This window comes from Dryobates pubescens, chromosome 14 (genome assembly GCF_014839835.1).
Source record: "Dryobates pubescens isolate bDryPub1 chromosome 14, bDryPub1.pri, whole genome shotgun sequence".
NCBI lineage: Eukaryota > Metazoa > Chordata > Aves > Piciformes > Picidae > Dryobates > Dryobates pubescens.
Window position 1 is genome coordinate 2857768 of NC_071625.1, and position 22821 is coordinate 2880588.

The 22821-nt window shown below is 44.3% G+C and overlaps 1 protein-coding gene across 1 annotated transcript in view; it reads left to right on the forward strand.

Annotated features, from left to right (window-relative positions):
• VPS13B (vacuolar protein sorting 13 homolog B) overlaps positions 1-22821 on the forward strand; it is a 327037-nt gene that overhangs the window by 15557 nt on the left and 288659 nt on the right. The window contains exons 3-11 of the mRNA XM_054167231.1: positions 5021-5144; positions 7916-8083; positions 9065-9246; positions 10931-11105; positions 14546-14814; positions 17127-17222; positions 17576-17698; positions 18375-18512; positions 20011-20098. Of these exons, the coding sequence (XP_054023206.1) occupies positions 5021-5144; positions 7916-8083; positions 9065-9246; positions 10931-11105; positions 14546-14814; positions 17127-17222; positions 17576-17698; positions 18375-18512; positions 20011-20098 (1363 nt within the window). The remainder of the gene's footprint in view (positions 1-5020; positions 5145-7915; positions 8084-9064; positions 9247-10930; positions 11106-14545; positions 14815-17126; positions 17223-17575; positions 17699-18374; positions 18513-20010; positions 20099-22821) is intronic.

A 22821-nucleotide genomic window follows, 5' to 3' on the forward strand; every position in this document is an offset into this window, starting at 1 on the left:
AAGATGTGCAGGACAGTGTCAGGAGGATGGAGCCAGGCTCTGCTCAGGGATGTCCAAGGACAGGACAAAGAGCAGGGGCTGCAAGCTGGAGTAGAGGAGGTGCCACAGGAACAAGAGGGAAAACTTTTTCTCTGTGAGGGTGCCAGAGCCCTGGAGCAGGCTGCCCAGAGAGGTTGTGGAGTCTCCTTCTCTGGAGACATCCAAAAACCCCCCTGGTTGTGTTCCTGTGTGACCTGCCCTGGGTGACCCTGCTGTGTCAGGGGGCTTGGACTGGGTGATCTCTGGAGGTCCCTTCCACCCCCCAACAGTCTGTGGTTCTGTGATGCTGGCCCCTGGTTTCTAATCATGGTGCCTTGCAGTATGCAGATGGCTCAAAGGTGGTCATCTAGCAACTGTGCATTAGCAGAGGGAAAAACCTGCTTCCAATAACTTTTTAATAGGTCTTGCAGTATTTACTACCCATCTAGTAATAGCTGTCTGTGTAATTATCTCTACCTGATCAAAATCAATTATTGGACATAGTTGCACACTCAGATGCCAAATGAAAATGTCCTGCTCAACGTGAGTGAGGCTTCTTTTTCCATTTAATAATGCTGGAACCAAGATTTACCACTCTGCAGTTCAGCTTAGTGTGTTGTAGCTGATTGAAGTGCTGCTGTGAGATGCTTATGGGAATTTTCTCATGCAAGTTGGTTTGGCTCTAGTTCAGAGTCATTTTCATAACTTCTTCCAAACTGTTTTGGTAAACTTAGAGAGCTTACATATAATAAACCTTGCAGTAAATTTTAGTCCCTCAAAAATGACAGAGAGAGGCAGTTGCACCTTGGAGTTTTGCATAGCAAAAGGAGTGTCTCTTAAAGAGAATGAAGGCAGTGTCTGCTGCTGGCCATGCTGGAACTCACACTCTTCCCTGGAGGATGTTTTTTCTTGTGCAGTAAAGATGCTGCTTTTAAGAAGCATTTGGGGTTTGTTTCTCTCCTTTTGCTTTCTTGTTTCCTATGCCATCCCTGTTGTACCATCCCCTCACCATGTCTGATCATCTGCTAGTCTGACCCTTTTTGGCACTATTCAGCAGTCAGTATCTGAGGAAGTATTTATTGAGTAAATACTTCCTACCCTCCTGAATAAGCAGGCTCTTAAGAACAAGTGGAGCTTTCTTTTTTGGACCATCTAATCTGTTTCTCTTTTAAGTGGAACCAATTTTCTCTGCTCTTCAGGGCTACATGATTTGATGAAAGCAGTGGGACAATATGTGCATAAATAGCTAAGTGCTCCCCAGGAGAAAGCCTTGTTTTCCCCATAAAGCCAACTTAGGAGGCATTTTGGAGGTCTTGCTGTTAAAGAGGATATTGTAGAATGTGACAGTGTCTTTTTGAAGACCAAGAGCTATGCATTTTAAATATGGAAAACAGAGTAAGGAATGAAGAGAAACTCCTTGCAGTATCTGGCTGATGTGGTAGTAGTAAATTGACTGAGTCTCTTGCATGTGGATTTGCTAGCTGTGATGTCTTTAGCATGTCACTTATGACTTGCATGGTTTCAGAAGTAACCATGGTGCTCCAGGAAAACATTTCAGCTGAGTACCTGGTCTGGCACATTTGCCACAAGGGGAAAAAAAGAGCCTGAATGTGCAAACTTCTGTGCCCTGCTCCGAGGTGTGTTTGTGTAACACCTTCCCTGAGCAGGACCTCATCATTTGTAGCTTTTCCAGGCTGAAAGGATATTTTTGTAAGTGAGTGGTGTTTTCTTTAACAATCAGCTCTCCAGATACATGATGAGTATTTTTAGCTTTCTGCTCTTGTGACTCTTGTTTGAAATCATTCTTTTTACTGTGAGGGTGCCAGAGCCCTGGAGCAGGCTGCCCAGAGAGGTTGTGGAGTCTCCTTCCCTGGACACATTCAAAACCTGCCTGGATGTGTTCCTGTGTGACCTGCCCTGGGTGATCCTGCTCTGGCAGGGGGCTTGGACTGGATGATCTCTGGAGGTCCCTTCCATTCTGTCATCCTTAATGCTAAAATGAATTGGCATTTATCAAATCTCTTAGCTATAGTTATTAGAACTTTTAGAACTCCCTTCCCACCCCCAGAATCATTTTGACTGTAACTTAAAAATGTTTGTCATCTGGTGTGAGGTGGATTTATGGGAGCACAGAAGTTTTAGTGCCTTTTGGCTGGGTGTTTCTGATGACATCACTGTGATCTAGACACAGTGTGTGACTCTAGTTGGTTCCAGTGTTAAATAGTTTCATAATTATGCTAGTTTTGGCAGTTTGCTTGGAACCTTTTCCCATCTCTTTAATGAACATGTTTTACTTCTGGGCTTATGAGGCAGCCACATGTTTGAGAAATTAATAGTGTGCTCTTAAAGTTAACAGTGAGCACAAGTGTGCAGATACAGAAAGCTTTGGGGTATATGTCCACTTAGGAATCTAGTTCCTGTAAGCTCATGGCCACTGCTAGCATCCTCCAGTAAGTAAAAAATCCAACATTTGCTTTATAACCTGGCAGGAGCTGTTGTGAAATGTAGTGTGGTCATGCTCCTAATAATGCTGTGCTGCTCTCAAGCTAATTGTCTAACAAGGAGAAATGAAGGGATGTTATCCTTGCCTAAAAAACTGCCCTTCAAATAGTTGGTCAGGTTGATTTCTTCATAGATGTAGGTGTACTCTGTCACTTTGTGTGGGTGACATCACAGAGAGGGATTTCTGGGGTCAATTTGTGTGTTGCATTGTGGCACCATCTTTCAGTGTGTACATTTGGGGTTGATTGCTTTTATATCCAGTTTGCTCTCGATGGTTGTGGTCTTTTCCCCTCATGACAGACTTGCAGCTGAGGGAAATGTGAAGAGCTCATTATATTGATGGGTTCAGATTGGAGGATTTCTTTCAAAATGAACTCAATCTGAGGGTTCTCTGCCCCATTAAAATGAAGAACTCCCCCAAACTCCAGAGTGCTGGTCTATAGTCCTACCTCTGAAGTGGTGAAAGCTTAAACCACTCTTAGTTCAACTTTAAGTATTAGTAGGACTTCAGAATTTGCATAGGTTTTGCATGATGAATCTTGGATGAATCAGTTTGATGAACCTTCAGGTTGTGTCAGTGCAGAGATAGAAAAGTCAGACTTGGATGTAGTTGGACTTGATACAGTTAACACTTCCAGAACAGACTGTCTTCCCCAGCCCCACTTTCTTTTTCTTGTAGCTAACCTAAATATCAAAAGGCAAGCATGCTGTGATCCTCTTGGATCCAAGTGTTAAATGGTCTCCCCACAGCATTCTGTGCAACCCAAAAGTGGGCTCAGGAAAGAAGGCAATGTGCTGATTGAGCTGCTTGGTCAGGCTGACATGTTGGGGTTTTCTTTACCAGTTGAAACATGACTAGCAGTGCAGTGACTCATCTGACAAAACATTGTCATGCTACCGAGGAGCCAGCTGCCAACGAAGAGGGCATGGGTAAAAGCAATTGCAAACATTTCAGCTTGCAAGTCTGTGATCTGATTTTTCTTGGTAAGCTGGAGGTGTGAAGGAGAGGTGAGCTTTGCTGATTACAAAATTTGTATGTTGATGAAGAGGTTTCCATCACCCCAGGCTTAAAGGTAAACCAAGAGCTTCAAGTTGTCAGTATTACTCAGATGTGCCACAAGGAGAGCAGAGCTTCAAATGACATTGTGCTGTGGTTAGAGGCTCTGAGAGAGTCTTTGCAAGACTCATGCCTCCAGAATAGGAAATAAGAAAGCAAACAACTGCCCTCTAAACACAGCTGATGCTAATCCCTCATTTTTCACGGGTTGGGATGGGGAAAGTCTTGTGTGACTGAGATGGCCAAATAACTGTGAAACAATAATAACCCCCCAGCTGGGATCAGCACTTCATTAATGAGTGGGAAACATCAAATCCTTGACTTTAGAAGCTGTCTTCTAGTATATAGACAATGATAAATTCATCTTTCTGTTTATTTATTCCCCCCAGGCTAAGATTATATTGCTCATTGTTGTTTTTTCTCAGTCAAACGCTATTTCCACATTGAGAGTTTTTCCTCTGTTTATTGAGATACAGAGTGGAAGGAGTGGAACTCTCTCTTCAGTCATTTTGGAAGTTGAAGATTTCTGTTAAAAATGTGTCATTGCACTTCAAATTTTCCCTGCAAAACACATGAAGAAGCAAGCAGTGTGAAGATTCCACTTTGTAATCTGTCTGAGATGACTGAAAGTGCCGAGGGAGCCTGCAGGGAAACCATGAGCTATCCCATACAAAAAACCAGCAGAGTTCAAGCTGTTTGCTTTTTGGTGCTTAGGGGAGTTAAGACTATTAGGGATTCTTACTGCAGTACTTAGCATTTGTTGTCCAGACCCTTCTTTCTGTGACCTTGTTGTGTGATCCTAGCAGTGCCATGATCTGTTTTGCTCTTTTTTCTGCAAGAAACAACAGAATACAGAATTAACCAGGTTGGAAAAGCCCTTCAAGATCACAGAGTCCAACCTATCAGCCAACACCATCTAATCAACCATGGCACTAAGTGCCTCATCCAGTCTCTTTTTAAACACTTCTGGTGATGGTGACTCCACCACCTCCCTGGGCAGCACATTCCAGTGGCCAATCTTTCTTTCTGGGAAGAATTTCTTCCTAACATCCAGCCTGAACCTCCCCTGGCACAGCTTGAGACTGTGTCCTCTTGTTCTGGTACTGGTTGCCTGGGAGAAGAGACCAGCCCCCATCTGGCTACAACATCCCTTTAGGTAGCTGTAGATGGCAATAAGGTCTCCCCTGAGCCTCCTCTTCTCCAGGCTAAGCAACCCCTAAGGAACATCTATAGAGGAGAGACTTTGGCTTGAGTCAGGAGTTGTAAGAGTTTGCTTCCTCTCTAACCTGCTCTCCTAATACACTTATGAGAGTATTTGCTTTGCTTTTTGTGCCCACATAGCTTTGTAGTGTCTGTAGTTGGATGCATGTCCAGGAGGGAACTGATGGAAAAACAGCAGCAGAAGGTGAATCACTGTGACTCATCTGCTTTCTTTTCCTCTAGCAGGAAGACCACGAGAGCTGCGGTTCCAGCTCAACAAACCGCAGCACCACGGAAAGCATGAAGGCAGCAGTGAAACCACGCCGGGTCCAGCACTCGGCTTCCCCTGACCCTGATTTACCTCCAGGTAATGCAGAAATTCTGGAGCTGTGTTGCATTCCACTGACACAAAATACCCACACTTCATCCAGGTGGCCACAGCATTGAAGTTTGTAGATTCATAGAATGGTTTGGGTTGGAAGGGACCTCCAGAGGTCATCTAGTCCAACACCCTGCAGTCAGCAGGGACATCCTCCTCTAGATCTGGTTGTTCAGAGCCTAGTCAGGCCTCACCTTGAATATCTCCAGGGATGGGGCCTCAATTACCTCCCTGGGCAACCTATTGCAGTGTTTCAGCACCCTCCTGGTGCACAACTTGTTCCTACCATCCAATCTAAATCTCCTGTTATATCTCTGCTCACCTACAAGAGATGTAAAGGTGAGTGAAATTCTTGGATATTATAAAAGAGAACCAGATTGCAATATCCACAGTTAATCCTTCCATCTTTTCCTGCCCTTTTGTTGAATGCATAAATTCACAGAACTCATTTGTAGTGTGAGGTAGATGAGCATGAGAAACATGCTGTAGAGGCCCCCCCAAGGCCACAGGGGGATGGGCAGTCTCAGGCCTGGCCAGCTGAGACTAGCCCAGCAGAGGGAGGGGGAAGAAGGAGCCCTGGGGGTTTTGGATGCACCCTCAGGTGGGGATGGGATCTTTCTTTGTCACTGCGCTTTGGGTTTTCTGTAACATTCACTGCTTTCTATTTAAACTTTTATCACTTTTGCAATCCGTTTGCCTGAGTCGTTATTTCTGCCTGTGGTGGGGAGGGGACCTGCCCCAACCCATTACAATCACTCTGTATTCTCCTGCTCATCAAGTGCTTAGTGGTTCACCTGAAAGTTCTTTTCTTGTGCATTTTCATTTTGTTTTCAGATTCTTATGCAACAAAGGTGATCCAAGGTTGGAGCACCTCTGCTGTGAGGATAGGTTGAGGGAGCTGGAATTGTTCAGCCTGGAGAAGAGAAGACTCAGGGGGGACCTTGGAGCTGCCTTCCAATAGCTGAAGGGATCCTCCAGGAAGGCTGAAGAGGGACTTTTCATGAGGGTGTCTAGAGCCAGGACAAGGGGGAATGGTTTGAAGCTGAGGAAGAGCAGGGTTAGACTGGAGCTGAGGAAGAAATTCTTCTGTAGATGGAAGGAACTCTGGAATAGGTTGTCCAGGGAGGCTGTGGCTGCCTCTCCCCTGGGGGTGTTGAAAGCCAGGTTGGATGAGGCCTTGAGCAGCTGAGACTAGCTGAGAGGTGTCCCTGCCCATGGTGGGGAGGTTGGAGGAGATGATCTCTGAGGTCTCTTCCATTCTAGGATTCTATTATTATCAAGTCCTATGTCTACAGAAGTACCACTTATTTTTCTCCCCCTGGCATAAAATTTAGCTCAGTTGAACTTGAAGATTTTTATATGGTGTAAATACATCCCTATGAAAAAATCTAGATACAGTCATCTGAGCTTTCTGGGGTTAACAGCTAGGTAAATGTTTCTGAGTTTGTACAGAAATTTGGAGTATGTGATATAATTTTGTGTGGAAAAAATGAAATGGGAGAGTGCTGGAATGAATTGCAGTGTGCATTCTTGGGGCAAGTAATTTTAGGTGGCTTAAAGACCCCAGTTGTTTGTTAGGCTTCTTTTCTGTCTTTTGGTAATAGAATGTTTGTGTTTACCTCTCATCCAAAGAGAGCAGTGGCATTGAGTGAGTGGAGTATTAGGTACTACACAGCATTATCATGCTTTGGAATGAGTGCTTGAGGAATCACATCTGGAGGCTTTCTCAGCTCTGAGATCCAAGAAACTCCTGTGGCTTGGACTTGCAGAGCTCTTGGCATCCACAGTTGCCTACCATGGACAGCGCTTCAGCTCTGGCAGTTCCTTGGTTGTTGGTTCTTTAGGTCTCACCTGTGAACAAAAGGAGTCCAAGGTTTGGCAAAGAGTTGGATCATTCTCTTACCTTCAGTGGCAGGTTTAGGACTTTGGTTCCTCAAATCTGTGGCAGTGGTACCTGTGGACCTACCAGAAAGGCCTGGTCTTAGTATATGTCTGGAGGCCTGCTTATTGTAATGTTGAAGTTAAAACATTCCAGATGATGTGTTTCCACAGATACAGAAGTAACATGCACATCAAATACCCTAGAATGGCTCAGGCTGGAATTAGACCTCAAAGGCTCCAACCTCCCCATTGCAGGCTGGGACACCTCTCAACTAGACTTAGCTGCTCAAGGCCTCATCCAACTTGAGCACCCCCACATAGGAGGCATCTACATCCTCCCTGGGCAGCCTATTCCAGAGTCTCACCACACTTACACTGAAGATCTTCCTCAGCTCCAGTCTAACCCTGCTCTCCCTCAATTTCAAACCATTCCCCCTTCTCCTGTCTCTAGACACCCTCAGGAAAAGTCCCTCTGCAGCCTTCCTGTAGGATCCCTTCAGGTGTCGGAGGGCAGCTCTAAAATCCCCCTGCAGCCTTTTCTTCTCCAGACTGACCAACCCCAGCTGCCTCAGCCTGTCCTTGTAGCAGAGGTGCTCCAACCTTTGGATGGATCATCTTTGTTTTCAATCTCTTGGTATTTTCAGGCTTTTTCCCCCTATGATTTATTGAATGTCTTGGGAGGTTCCTGACCTAACTGCAGGCAATGTTGAAGAGTGTTAAGTTCTGTGGTGTGGGGATAGGTGAAGGCCAGTGATAGCTGGTTTGGTTCAACTGTGGCTTTTACAGAGAGTATACAGGTTGGAAGTAATGACCTTAGTAATAAAGGAGTGTGGCATCCTGCCTTCCTGTAACTCCTCAGAGCTGGTTTTGTTCCACAGGCTATGTTCAGAGTTTGATTAGGAGGGTGGTGAACAATGTCAACATTGTGATCAACAACCTCATCTTGAAGTACGTGGAGGATGACATTGTCCTCTCGGTCAACATCACTTCTGCCGAGTGCTACACTGTGAATGAGTTCTGGGACCGAGCGTTCATGGACATCTCTGGTGAGTGGAGATGCTTTTGGTTTAGGTGTCACAGTGGGGGCACTCTTCACAGAATCACAGGTTTTGGAGTGGCCAACATGGGCCTGTAAGCTGAGGTGTTCTCTCTGACAGTTGGTAGAGGTGGAATTTGGGCACGGTGGAAGTGTTTTAAGGTCACACCGATGTTCTGTGGTAGAATGGGGAATGCAGTGGTTTTCTGACCACTGGACTCAGTTCTTTGTTCTGGCTGAAATTACTGCAAACTAATACCACAAAATTAAGAAATGGTTCCTCTTGAGATCACTGGAGTGAGCTTTGAAAGATTGGAAAGAAAACTTTGGAGGGAAAATATTCAAGGTTCTTCCTGAGAGAATGATATCAATAGTGGTCACTAAAGCCGTGAATGAAGCCAGTAGTGGTCCACTAAAGCCAGTAGTGGTCCACTAAAGCCAGTAGTGGTCCACTAAAGCCAGTAGTGGTCCACTAAAGCCAGTAGTGGTCCACTAAAGCCAGTAGTGGTCCACTAAAGCCCAGAATGATGCCAGAAAGAATGCCAAGAGTAATGCCAATAACGTTCTTTAATGTCAATAATGTTCTCTAATGCCAAGAACGATGCTGAGAGTGATGCCAGGAATGTTCACTAGTAGCAAGAACGATGCCAAGGATGTTCACTGATGCCAGTAGTGTTGCTGGGCCTTTGCTTGCACAGGGAGCAGTGCTCTTCTGTTAGAAACAGATGGAAGGTACAGTGAAGGGATGAAAATCTGAATTGGATGTGAGCAAATTGTCCTCACTTCTGAAGTATTCAACTGAGAAAGTCTGTTGAGTCCTTAACTTGTTCTCTTTAGCCACATGAACTATGTGCTGACCTAAACATTCAACTCCTCAGGTGTCTTGTCTTGTTGTCCCCTAGCTAAGAGCATGGATGCATCACTGATTTTTCTTATGCAATAGATGTCTTTCTGTTTTTTCCCCCCCTAACTTTTATGTTTCTTTCCAAAGCCACTGATCTGGTCCTGAGAAAGATGATCAACTTCTCTGACTGCACAGTTTGTCTTGATAAGAGAAATGCTAGTGGTAAAATTGAATTCTACCAGGAGCCTCTGCTCTATAAATGTTCCTTCAGGACTCGTCTGCATTTTACTTACGATAACCTCAACTCCAAAATGCCATCTATCATTAAAGTAGGTATCCACCACACCACTGGGTTGCTTGCTTGGTTTTTTGCTGCTGGCTAGTGGAAGTTTGATTTTCTTATTTTATTTTTTCTCAAAGTCTAGCTTGGAATTTAAAGTAAAGTGCAAAGCCAAGGCTGTTGCTTTCTGCTAAAGGGATGTTCTGCTTGTGTTTTGCTCATATAGAATCAATCAACCAGGTCAGGAAAGACCTCAGAGATCATCAAGTCCAACCTACTACCTAATACCTAACACCTCCTGACAACTAAACCATGGCTCCAAGTGCCACATCCAATCCCTTTTTGAATGCTTCCAGGGATGGTGACTCCACCACCTCCCTGGGCAGCACATTCCAATGGCCAATTACTCTTTTTGTGGAGAAACTTCTCCTCACCTTGAGCCTGAACTTCCCCTGGCACAGCTTGAGACTGTGTCCTCTTGTTCTGGTGCTGGTTGCCTGGGAGAAGAGACCAACCCCCACCTGTCTACCACCTCACTTCAGGTAGTTGTAGAGAGCAATAAGGTCCCCCCTTAGCCTCCTCTTCTCCAGGCTAAACAACCCCAGCTCCCTCAGCCTCTCCTCATAGGGCTTGTGCTCAAGACCTCTCACCAGCCTCGCTGGCCTTCTCTGGGCACGTTCAAGTGATGCAGTTAGTCTGTGTACAGTAAGAGCTTGCAAGGAAGGAATGCTCTGTAATATTTTTTTGTTTTTCTGAAGTTTTGAAAAACAAAACATAATCATTATAAGGAGATGGGAAAAAAAAAGAAGCCTGCAGATAATCTTCTACAGAAAAGAAGCCAACCCCCTTGCAGGACAGGGACACCCAGGGCAGGTCACAGAGGAACACATCCAGGTGGGTTTGAATGTCTCCAGAGGAGACTTCACAGCCTCTCTGGGCAGCCTGCTCCAGGGCTCTGTTTCTCTCACAGTGGAAAAAGTTGGCTGGCTATCACTGAAAAGAGCCTGCCTTCATCCTCCTGGCAACCACTCTTCAGGTATTTGTAGACACTGATCAAGTCCTCTTTCAGCCTTCTCTGCTGCAGACTGAACAGCCCCAGGTCTCTGAGCCTTTGCTCCTAACAGAGATGCTGCAGTCCCTTAAACATCCTTGCAGCCCTCTGTTGGACTCTCTCCAGTAGTTCCCTGTCCCTTTTGAACTGGGGAGCCTGGAGCTGGACACAATATTCCAGATGTGGCCTAACTAGGGCTGAGTAGAGGTGCAGGAGAGCCTCCCTTGACCTGCTGGTCACGCTCTTCTTAATGCACCATTGCCTTCTTGGCTGGCAGGGCACATTGCTGTCCCATGGGGAACTTCTTCTCAAGCAGGACTCCAAGGTCCTTCTCTGTGGAGCTACTCTCCAGTAGGCCAACCCCTAAGCTGTACTGCTGCATGGGGCTGTTCCTCTATGTTGTTAAAAATGATAATGTTATTGTGAAAAATGACCATGTATTATCATCTTACTTACAATTTGTAGTGGATCCTGGACTAACCCAAACCCCAGACTGGAATGCACGGAGTCTGTCTTTGCTACTCATCATTTACAGCCCTGTGCCTGGTGCTGTGTTGTGGCTTTTGTTTTCAGAAATCAGAACGCCCACACAAGATGAATGTGGGGTTGCATGGTTGGAGGGGTGGCTTCTGTGATGGCAGACCTTGGATGCTCATTGCTTTTGTGCTGTTTTCTGTTCTAGATCCACACCTTAGTTGAGAGTTTGAAGCTTTCCATCTCTGATCAGCAGCTGCCTATGTTCATCCGTATAATGCAGCTTGGCATCGCTCTCTATTATGGAGAGATAGGCAGCTTCAAAGATGGGGAAAGTGAAGATGTGGTTTGCCACACTAAAGATATGCTGGGGAATGTCACAGGTAAATAACAATTTCGACTGTTTGAAGAGATACATCTAAAACCTATTTGCTTTTTACAAATGTAAGTGACCAGGGACAGTGATTGCAAAGTGCTTTGGCAGTCTGCAGTTGGGGAGAGGCTGGGTGGGTGTGCAGTGCTCTGACATCTGTTTCTAGGTCAGGTTCTGAAAAATATTCTGGTGGTCCTGACTGAACTCAGGTTAAACTTCAGATAAGATCATTTTAGAAGTTGTGATCCATCAGGATCCATTTGGATTTATCTGTCACTGTGTCATGCAAGGTACCTGTCCTTAGGCAGCTTGGACTTTTCTCCCTTTCCCTGTTCTAATTCAAGGTGGCTGCAGCCAGTTTCAAAGTGGCTTGGTTGTAAATCTTTCTTTGAAAGTTGCCTCTGAGAGTGGCTGTATCAGCATCAGTTCTAACCAGCAGAGCACTGGGGAAGTTTAGGCTGGAGGTGAGGAGAAAGTTCTTCACAGAGAGAGTCATTCTTCATTGGAATGTGCTGCCCAGGGAGGTGGTGGAGTCACCATCCCTGGAGGGGTTCAAGAGGGGATTGGACGTGGCACTTGGTGCCATGGTCTAGTCATGAGGTCTGTGGTGACAGGTTGGACTTGATGATCTATGAGGTCTCTTCCAATCTTGGTGATACTGTGATAAATTGGGTGTTAGGAACAAATTCTGCACTGTGAGGGTGCTGAACACTGCAACAGGTTGTCCAAAGAGGTAGTTGAGGAGCTATTCAAAGTCAGGCTCACCAAGGCTCTGAGCATCCTGGTCTAGTGGAGGCTGTCCCTGCTGACTGCAGGGGGGCTGGACTGATTGACCTTTGGTGGTCCCTTCCAACCCAAATCAATCCAGGATTCTCTGGGTGGTGAAACAGTTTAAGTGAAGATAAGGTTAAAACAGAAGGCATCTGCCTAGAAGTGCTCAGTCTGGAATGGAATAAGAGATTCTTAGGTCCAAATATGAGTAAAATCTTTGGCAAGGCATCTCTTGTCATCCTTGTTTCTCATCTGTGTTCTCAGGAAGGTTGCTTGCTTTCTGTAAGTGTTCAAAAGAAGAATGCAAATGTCAGCTGTGAAAGTGCCTTCCAAGTTTCTAATACAATAGCCATCTAAACAAGCCAGAATTGTGTAACTCCTCACTTGGGGACACAGAGCTGTCAGAAGGGCCAGCTAAGCTGATCTTGCAGTGGGAAGAACCAATGCAGTTTTTGTTCAACTGCTCCATGCTCAAATGTTGTCATTGCACTTCATTGCATCTTCATATCTATTTGATGGAATTATCTCCTTCAGAACACAAACCAGATGGCAGTTGTTGGGTGGCCAAGCCTGAGCTGTGGAAACAGCTCTAGAAGTCTATTTCTGTCTTCATTGCAAAATATTTTGCCACATAGAGGCTAAAACTGTCATTAACTCTTTTCTTTCACACTGCTTCTGCTTGTGTCCTACACAGTTTAGTGTCTGTGTAGGCACACACACCAGTTTGCACATATAGACAGACATAGATTTACAAACATTTAGTAGATGTTTACAAATATCTGAGGGCTGGGGGTCAGGAGGGAGGGGACAGGCTCTGCTCACTTGCTCCCTGTGATAGGACAAGGAGCAATGGATGTAAGCTGCAGCACAGGAGGTTCCACCTCAGCACAAGGGGGAACTTCTTTACTGTGAGGGTCACAGAGCACTGGAACAGGCTCCCCAGAGAGGTTGTGGAGTCTCTGTCTCTGGAGACTTTCAAAGCCTGTCTGGATGTGTTCCTCTGTGACCTGAGCTGGATTGTATGGTCCTGCTCTGGCAGGGGGGTTGGACTTGATCATCTCTTTGGGTCCTTTCAAACCCCTGACATCCTGTGAGCCTGTGAAAGAGAACTTTGAACTATCTATTTTTCCTCCCCTCTTATTCAGTGTGGTTAATCAGGAGTGACAAAGTGACATTAAGCAGGTGACCCATGCCAGCAGTTTGGGATTTCACTTGGGTTTTTTTCCCTTCTGGCTTCACGTTCTGTCTGTGTACAAGAAAGGAAAAACACCCCACACTTTCTCAGCACTTTTTGGGCCATTTCTCTGCCATACTTCCAACCACAGAGGTGAACTTTTCTGAGCAACCTTCAGATGTGCTGTAATTATTTTCAGGAAAACAAAATGTAATCGAGTACAACAAAAAATCAAATGCATTATCTGCTGAGCTTTATTAGCCACAGTTTTTAAACATCTTTCCCCCCCCCCCCCCAAAAAAAAACAACCCCAAGGCTTCATGAAATCCAAGATTAATTCCACTGGATTTGTGCCTAAATTTTTTGCAGTTTAATAATGTACAGACCTCTTTCAGAGATTCTATTTTTATGACTCTTTGAAAGGGTTCTGAAGATTCATTAAACAATTTAAAACCCCTCCTTTCAGTTTGAAGAATTTCCTGGGTTCAGTTATCACTAATTCTTACTCTTTTGGCTGGGGTTTATGTTTCTGATGCCAATATTGGCATGATAAAATAAATTCTCTCTCTAAGAATATTCCAGCAGCAGTTTGTTCTTGTGTACCTAAACATAAGAGCAAGAGCTTGAGATATGACAGCAGGGTGGACACAGCCTGTATTTTTGTAGCCTGAGCAAAGTTTGCTCAAATTCTGTTAAGCTGAAGACATTCAAAATGCAAAAGTAAAATTGTAGGTGCCCTCATGCAGGCCAGAAAAGCAAATAGTGTGCTGGGCTGCAGCCAGAGGAGTGTGGCCAGCAGGGCAAGAGAGAGGATTCTGCCCCTTTAAACTGCTCTGCTGAGACCCCACCTCGAATCCTGCCTCCAGTTCTGGTGTCCCCAGCATGAGAAAGACACAGAGCTGCTGGAGAGGGTCCAGAGGAGGCCACAAAGGTGATTCAAGGGCTGGAGCAGCTCTCTATGAGGACAGGCTGAGGGAGCTGGGGTTGTTCAGCCTGGAAAAGAGAAGACTTTGGGGGCACTTTAGAGCTGCCTTCCAGTACCTGCAGGGTTCCTTCAGGAAGGCTGCAGAAGGACTTTTCATGAGGGTGTCTAAGGACAGGACAAGAAGGAATGGTTTGAAGCTGAGGGAGAGCAGGGTTAGACTGGAGCTGAGGAAGAAGTTCTTCAGTCTGAGGGTGGTGAGGCCCTGGAATAGGCTGCCCAGGGAGGCTGTGGCTGCCTCCTGCCTGGGAGTGTTCAAGGCCAGGTTGGATGCACTGTACAGTAATAAAACTATTGGAAAGTTCCTTAGGTTGGGTTTTGTTGTTGTGGTTTTTTAGGGGGAGAGGAAAACATGGAGCCAAGCAGTTGGAAACATTCAGAAATGTAAAGTTTCTACTTATTTTCTGTCTTTACAAACCAAGTGTGAAACACTGTCCTAGGTAAATGTCACGTCCTGTAACTCTGAATCTAATGAATGAATTTGCAAGCACAGTGGATTTTAAATCTGATTTTGTTTTAAAAGGAGCAGAGGATGAAACAAGCTCAGTGATGCAATATCCTACACAGTATATCAGTCAAGATCCTTATTTGCATCAAGATGATGATCAGCAACAAGGATGGGTTTCTTGGGCTTGGTCTTTTGTTCCTGCTATTGTGAGTTATGATGAGGAGGAGAATGACTCTAGTGGCGTTGATGATGGGATGATGCTACATCAGCAGAAATCTCAGTCCCTCAAGGATCCTGTTATCTCAGTAGGGTTTTATTGTACAAAGGCAACAGTGACTTTTAAGGTAAGTGTGCCTCTGAGCAGAGATCATTTTTCACTGAAAGGATTTCTAATTCTGGAGTAGGCTCCCCAGGGGGTGGTTGGATCCCCATCCCTGGAGGGCTTTAAAAGGCTAAGAAATGTGATGCTGAGGGACTCAAGTTAGCACCAAACCTGGCAGAGTTAGAGAATGGTTGGACTCAATGATCTGAGAGAGCTTTTCCAGCCCTGCAGTCTTGTAGCCCCCTTCAGGTACTGGCAGGCTGCTCATAGGTCTGCCTGGAGCCTTTTCTTCTCCAGGCTGAGCAACCTCAGCTCCCTCAGCCTGTTGTCGTAGCAGAGGTTCTCAGCCCCTCTGAGCATTTTCATGGCCCTTCTCTGGACCCTCTCCATTAGGTCCATGTCCTTCCTGTGCTGAGGGCTCCAGGGCTGAGCACAGCACTGCAGGTGAGGTCTCACCAGAGCCGAGGGGCAGAATTGCTTCTTTGGATGTGATAATTCCTTATCCACTGGACAGTCCAGCCACCAAATCCATATCTCTCCAGCTTAGAGAGAAGGATATTGTGGGAGTCTGGTACACCCAAACAAATGGCCAAACCTAATTTCTCATTATCAAAGCTCACCATATTCTTCCCTTTGCTCTGTGCTGTGCAGCAGGAATCTTTATTCTCTTTCCTCACATGAGAAAGCTCATTAAAAATGGCATGGCCTCTTTGCTGGACTGAGCTTTCCTGGTGCTTCACTGCCAGCTTTATGCATTTCACTTTAAGAAGTGATAAAAAAATCCTACTCAAAATGCACCATCTTCCATTCTATAAATGATGTAGGATACTAACATGGTGTCAGGAGGAAAACAGAATTCCTTGTTCTGCTTGCATGCAAAGAATGTATGGAATTAATTTGTGGTTCAGATTTTGGGACAAAATCAGGTCAGGTTTCTGCATTAGCATTCTGAACAGTTGATATCATTCCAGCTAAACAGCCTGCCAAATGAAACAGCACTTTCTAATAATGCTGAAAATGGCTCTTGTAATGACTGAGTTCTTTTAATCAATTAATTGCTTTTCCTCTCCAATAATTGCACACAGCTGAAGGCTGAGCAGTGATTTTTTTCATTTATTATATTCTTCCCCCCCCCATCCATTTTTTGAGGACATTGGGATTACAAAATTTCAATTTGAAACCACATCTGTGTGTATCCACTCCTGGAAATACTGAGACCTTGGGGATAGTCTGATGGAGAAGTTAGGAAGCTACTTAAGCTGCTCAGCAAACCTAAGTATTTCTTTTAAATGCATAATGTGACAGCTTCATTGTTTGGTGACTCTCTTCTCTCTTTTCTTAGCTGCAGGTTACAGGATTTGTAACCTGAAAGTGTGTTTTGCCACTTCACATTTTTCCAATGGAATCACGCAAGACCTATAAATGCATGTTGCTGTTGATTGCTGTGATAAAAATGAGTTTAGTTGTAAAAAAAATCTTTACTTAATGCCCTGCTGCTTAATTATTTGCTGGGAAGAATAAAGAATGTAGGCCTGGGCACCTCGTTCCAAGAAGGACCTCAGGGAACTGCTTGAAAGAATCCAGCACAGGGCCACAAAGGTGCTGAAGGCAGTGGAACATCTCCCTGTGAGCACAGGCTGAGGGAGCTGGGGCTTGGAGCAGAGGAGCCTGAGGGCTGCCCTCACTCCTGGTGATAAAGATGTGCAGGGCAGTGTCAGGAGGATGGAGCCAGGCTCTGCTCAGGGATGTCCAAGGACAGGACAAAGGGGCAAGGGGTGCAAGCTGGAGCAGAGGAGGTGCCACAGGAGCAGAAGGGAAAACTTATTCCCTGTGAGGGTGCCAGAGCCCTGGAGCAGGCTGTCCAGAGAGGTTGTGGAGTCTCCTTCTCTGGAGCCATTCCAAACCCAGCTGGATGTGTCCCTGTGTGACCTGCCCTGGGTGCTCCTGCTCTGGCAGGGGGCTTGGACTGGGTGATCTCTGGAGGTCCCTTCCAACCCCTAGCATTCTGTGATTTTGTATGATTTGATTTTAACAGTACTTTAGAAGCTGATTTGATGCTGTACTAGTAGGACAGCTCTGCATCTGCCTCATCTTTTCACACAGTTTCTCTTTAGAAACTAAAAACACTGCAGAGGATTTAAAACTTTGTGTTGTAGCAGCCTTAAACCCCAAGGCTGAATACAAGTTCTGATAGGGCAATGCCTTGCAGCTGTTGCACCTCTTTCCTGCTTGTGACTAAGTTTGGGCCCCTAGTTTGTCCTCAGGAGTGCTGTATATTAATGACATTACTGCTGATGTTAACTCATATAAGGTGTTTATGCTATTGTTTCACAGCTCACTGAAATGCAAACTGAAAGTAGTTACTACAGCCCTCAGAAAGTCAAATCCAAAGAAGTTTTGTGCTGGGAACAAGAAGGAACCACAGTTGAGGTAATTTTCCATTGCAGGTTTGCTTTGTGATTCATTTTAAGTAATGGAGGAAGTCATTACCAAGAAAATGTTGTGACATTATTTCATTACTGATTTTTTTAAATATATATATTCTGTTCTAATTGGGTAAATTTATTATAATGATCACTTAGAACTTCTCTAAATTTTCTGTGCCACAGTGATCAGACACTGCAGTAACCCCTTCCAAGTGCCCTGTTTGATTCACTTGGGTTTTATTTCAGTCTAAATATATAAACCTAAACATATTGTGCTTCACTTTTCTCCACCTTTTCTGTTTCTCATGGAGTAGAATTCTTCAAAATATCTCTTCTTTTTTTCCCTCCCCTCACTAGGTCCTTATGAAAGGTGAACTTTTCTTTGATTGCCAAATAGGTTTTGTTGGTTGCCAAGCTATGTGCCTTAAAGGAATTATGGGGATTAAGGATTTTGAAGACAACATGAATAGGACTGATGAGGTGAGTATGCTGAGATAGAGCTGACCTGCTGAACAGGGGATTCTGGTATGTGTGCATTGTTAGCTAATGTCCAGTTTCTCACCCACCAGCTCCCCCACGTCCTTTCCTGCAGGGCTGCTCTCAATCTCAGCCTGGATTAGTATCAAGGGTTACCCTGACCCAGGTGCAGGACCTTGTACTTTGCCTTACTGAACCTCAGGAGGTTCTCCTAAGCCCAGTTCTTTAGCCTGTCTGTGTCCTTCTGGATGGCATCCCTTCCCTCAGTCTTATCAACTGCACCACTCAGCTTGGCATCATCATCAGTCTCTCTGGCTGTAACACTGATGAAGATACTGAGCAGCGCAGACCCCTGAGGGACACCACTTGTCACCTGTCACCATCCGGACATGGAGCTGTTGATTGCTATCTTTTGTATGCAGTCATCTAATGAATTCCTCATCTAATGAACAGTCCAACAGTCAAATCCATATCTCTTCAGTTGAGGGGGATGGGTGGAAGGGGAGGGAGAGGACAGGAACTTCAGCATTATTGGAATTGAAGCTGTTGTAGTTGTTTTCATTCATCATGAAATGTGCTCTTGAGACAGGCTATGATGCCATTGGTGTGTTATGACAGAACTGAAACTGTATTTTTTTTTTATCTCCCCTCCTTTGTTATTTTCTGCTACCTCATGAAGGAAGCCTATTTCTTTAACTGTGGAGAAAATCTGAGTGCAAAAGGGATGACCTACCTCACCAATTCCCTGTTCGATTACAGGAGTCCAGAAAACAACGGTATTCGTGCAGAGTTTATACTGGATGCAGCTCATCATAAGGTCAGACAACTACATTTTACTGAGAAAAAAATACCTTCTAATGCTCTCTAAGATATTAGTGATGATTATTTAAGTATAGGTACTACTAGAGGACTGGTAGTCATTACTTAGAATAGAATAGAACTAACCAGGTTGGAAAAGACCTCTGAGATCAAGTCCAACCTATCCCCCAACACCATCTAATCAACTAAACCATGGCACCAAGCACCCCATCCAGTCTCTTCCTAAACACCTCCAGTGATGGTGGCTCCACCACCTCCCTGGGCAGCACATTCCAATGGCCAGTCTCTCTTTCTGTGAAGAACTTCTTCCTAACATCCAGCACTTGGCTGTGCTTAACTGAATCTTACTTTGCGGATGGCCAAAAAAGAAAGGTAAAGCAGGCAAAAAAAGGTGAAGCAGCTAATGTTTGGTAAGAAATCAAATGACAGAAACATGTCCAAGAGAAATCTCAACCCCTTCCTGCCCCAAAAGCTGACTGAATGCCTTTCATTTTCAAAAGCATGAACTGCAGAACACCTATGAGAGAATGGTAGCAAAAAGTCCAGTTTCACCAACACACACTTCTTTAACAGTAAGCATTTCATGGTCTTCACACTGCTCTCATGGAAAACAGATCTTGGGCAGTGGTCATCTTATTGGCTGAATGCTGTGTTTGTATCCATGGAGGAGGCCTTGCTAATTCTGCCTTTGGCAGAGACAAATTTTCAGTCAGCAGCAGCCTCTTGTTGTCAGTTGTGCAGCAAAACTTTATTCCCTGATTGTAATTCTTAAAGCCTGGATGGAATGACCCTGTGGTCCCCTCAGGTGTGGTCATAGGGTAGAGCTCTGTGCTCTATCGTTGTACAGGTAAGACATTTACAATTTTGAATGGGTCTAATTTTGCTGTTTTCACCTTTTTAGGTGAAGTGTAACCCTGAAGGATAAAGAATAAAATTACCCAAAGAATAACATTAACTAATGCAATCACATAGTGTGCTTTGGTTTTGAGCTTTACTCTTTCCTTGGCTTGTCTTTGCTTTTATGATTTGCCTAGTTTTTGGCAAGAGGGGAAGCAAACTTGCTATGTGATGATTAAGATGCTAAATCCCAGTGCTGGCTTCCTACTGTTTAAAGCTAAAGCCACAATATTCCTTAAATAAAAAAGCTCCAGTTTTCAGTGTAGTTGATTAGGCAGATCTGGTGGACGTAGGGGGTCAAGTGAGGAATATTTACTCCATTAAAGGTACTAATTAACTAAATGTTATTGATGAATTGGTCAGCATGTCCACTGGAATTATAGATGTGCCTTTGTGCAGCCTCAAATAGAAGTTGCATTACCTGCTGGAAAGGTGAATTCTTTGGGATAACCTCTGTCCTTTGTCTTGATAAGCCTTTCCTTGTGTTGATGCACAAATCCAAACATCAATATATCTCTCTCATCCCAACCTATCAGCTGGCAATCTGAAGATTCTTTCCTTGTACAACATTTGCTTTGTTTGGTTTGCTTTGTTGGCAGGAGGCATACACAGAGATAGCTGGAATGCAGAGGTTTGGGGCTTTCTACATGGATTACCTGTACACAATGGAAAGCACCAGTGGCAAAGGTACCTTTTCTTTTGTTGTTTACCTTGTTAAATAATGGAAACAAACACTTTTCATGCCCAGCTGGTCTTTGACCAACTGCCCTCTAACTTACCTTAGATTTACCATCCTGTTTGTTGTTAAAATGGTTTCATCTTCATTGATGTGTTTGGGATTTAAGTGTTTTGATTAGCTGTTGGTAGTTGGTGTCCTTCCCATTTTTGTTCTCTTCTTGTTGCCCCTGCATAACTAATCTCAATGATCTCTTCCATTGTCAGTTGCTAAACTGACATCAGTTGCATTCTAGAAGTGGTGAAGTTTATAAAGAATGATGTCTTGGGTTTTTGAAGCTGTCTTTATTGATTTTGGGGGAGAAAGGAATCTTTTAAGAAAGCTTGGTTGAAGAATGAAGTTGATCTTCTGCTGTCTTTGTCTCCTATGAAGGAAAATGCTGCGATAAGAGAGAGTGAGGAGAATGGGTCTTTAAGGATGCATCTCTGAATAGTTTTGTGAGCAAATGTTAACCTAAAATGTGCACCATGGCAATATTAGCTAATTCTAAGCAATTGGTGAGATTCCTGTAAATCTGAGGCAATCCAGTGGACTAAATGTGATGAGCAGATCTGCTTTTGTGTCACAGAAGCCAGGCCAGAGTAGTTCATGTGTGTATTTTTATACAGATTCTTATTGTGAATCATGATGTTACTCCTTCCCCAGTCCCAGGCAGTGGCATCTACAGCTGGTGCAGCAGTTCTAGTGCCTGAGTAATTCTTTTGTCCTCACCTGTGTATTTATTATCATGAGCTGTATTTCTGTGGACAGCTGTAGGGGACTTGTTGCTGTTTTGTGACTGTACATTGCTCTCTTCTTGCTACCTAATCCTGCTTCTCTGGGTATGGGTTTATTTTTTTGCAGGCTTTTGTCTCTCTGTAAGAGAAGTTGCAACTCCTAATGTTTGTGCTGTTTGGAGTTGTTGGATAGTAAGTATAAAAGGAGTAGGGAAGAAAAGCTTGCAATTCAGTTAGAGCATTGATCGTGGGAAGCTTACAAAAAGAAATGAATGTTGGTGTTGCCTGTGATAGCAGAGGGATACCCCAGGGAATTTCATAGTTCTTTCCTGCCCCTGCCACTTTTCCCTTTGTGCTGTGACTGTGATGGGAAGCTGAGGATGTACCTGAATCAAGGTTCTCCTGCATTCTGCTGGCTTTAATACAGAGAGAACTGTTGAATTGCACACAACATTTTTATAGAGAGAAGCTGCAGAACTTTTATAGAAAGAAGCTAAGTCTTGTGTCCTTGCTGGAGGAGAGGAGGAAGCACAGGCAGCTTCATTGGGGCTGTTTTCTTAAAGTGCAAGTTGATCCTTGTGGTGTGTTTTGTCTTCTTGCTCTGAGCACACAAGGAATGGAATGACAGCGTTTTGACTCTAACCTTCTGCAGGAGTTGCTGAACTCAGAAACACTTTTTCCCACCCCCTCAGGCCCAGGCTGCTGGTGTTATGGGAATACCTTTTCCCTTTCACAGCTTCCCTTCTCTTTCTTTCCTTTTGCTTTCTTAGGGCCTTGGCTTCTATTTTTTGCATCAGTCACCAGGAAAACACCCCACAAAACGTAGCTTGGCTTCCTCTTAAGCCCTGCCTGCACTTTAAGTATTACTCCTCTGATTGCAGCTACCTGACTACATAACAGAATGGAGCAATTAATTTTTAAGTGGATGGTGTCAATGGTGGTTAAAGCTCTAGAACAAGAACTTAAATTTTCAGGTAGTTTTGTTCCCTGGAAAGACAAATGCAACATTTTCTGCTAGTTACTTTGAAGCTAATTTTTGTGTATTACAAATCAAATATGCAGTTATTAGAACATGAAGGAATAGGTGTGGATGATTTCTTTAAAGTGAAGCTGCAAATACCTCTCAGGATTTTGCAAGCAATATAAATCTTGCTCCATTTTGGATATGTGGAAGTCTGCATCTCACTAGTTCTTGTTTTGACATTAGCCAGGGTTTTAGTTACACTCAGTGCACAGCACCTTCCCCTGAAAGAGCCCTAACCCAGCTGAAGTTCTAGGATGCAGTTACTGTGAGTGTAAGATTTTTATCTGTCGAGGCAATTTTGGTTTGACACATTGTCTGCACCTTTAACCTTCCTTGGAGCATACGATTACTGATTAAACCAGGAGTGCCTCCTGGATAGCATTAACCTCAGGAGTTCCATCTGGCACCCCTAGAAGTGTGTTAATCACTTTTAGTATTTTGAATGAAAACAAGACAGCCATGCACAGTAGTCTTACTATGAAACTTTGCCTCTCGTTCCTTTCCAGCTTTATTTGCCTAGTTTTTGGTTGGTGTTTCAGCACAAACCAGTGATTTCCCAGAAAGGTTGTGTACCCTGGCTGTCCCTGGATCTCTGATTTGCATGATCTAAGAGGGTTTGCTTTTGAGGTTCTGTTTTCTTTATAATGTGTGCCTGCCTATGTTGGTGGCAAATTTATTATGCAGCAGCCTCATTGTAAGACTTTTATTACCCTTTTAATGCATTTAGTAGTTATTCGGGGGGGTTTTTTGTGAGTTAAAATTAGACACACAGTTTACAGAGAGCTGAATACTTGGTGATCAGAAATGAGTTTCCTTCATGCAGCTCTGAAGTTTCAGAAGGGAACCTGTGATCACTCACCTGCAGTTGTAGAACCGATAAGTTTTCTGTCACATTCTCTTTGCACTTGGTCAGAATTAAATTGAACTATGGCCA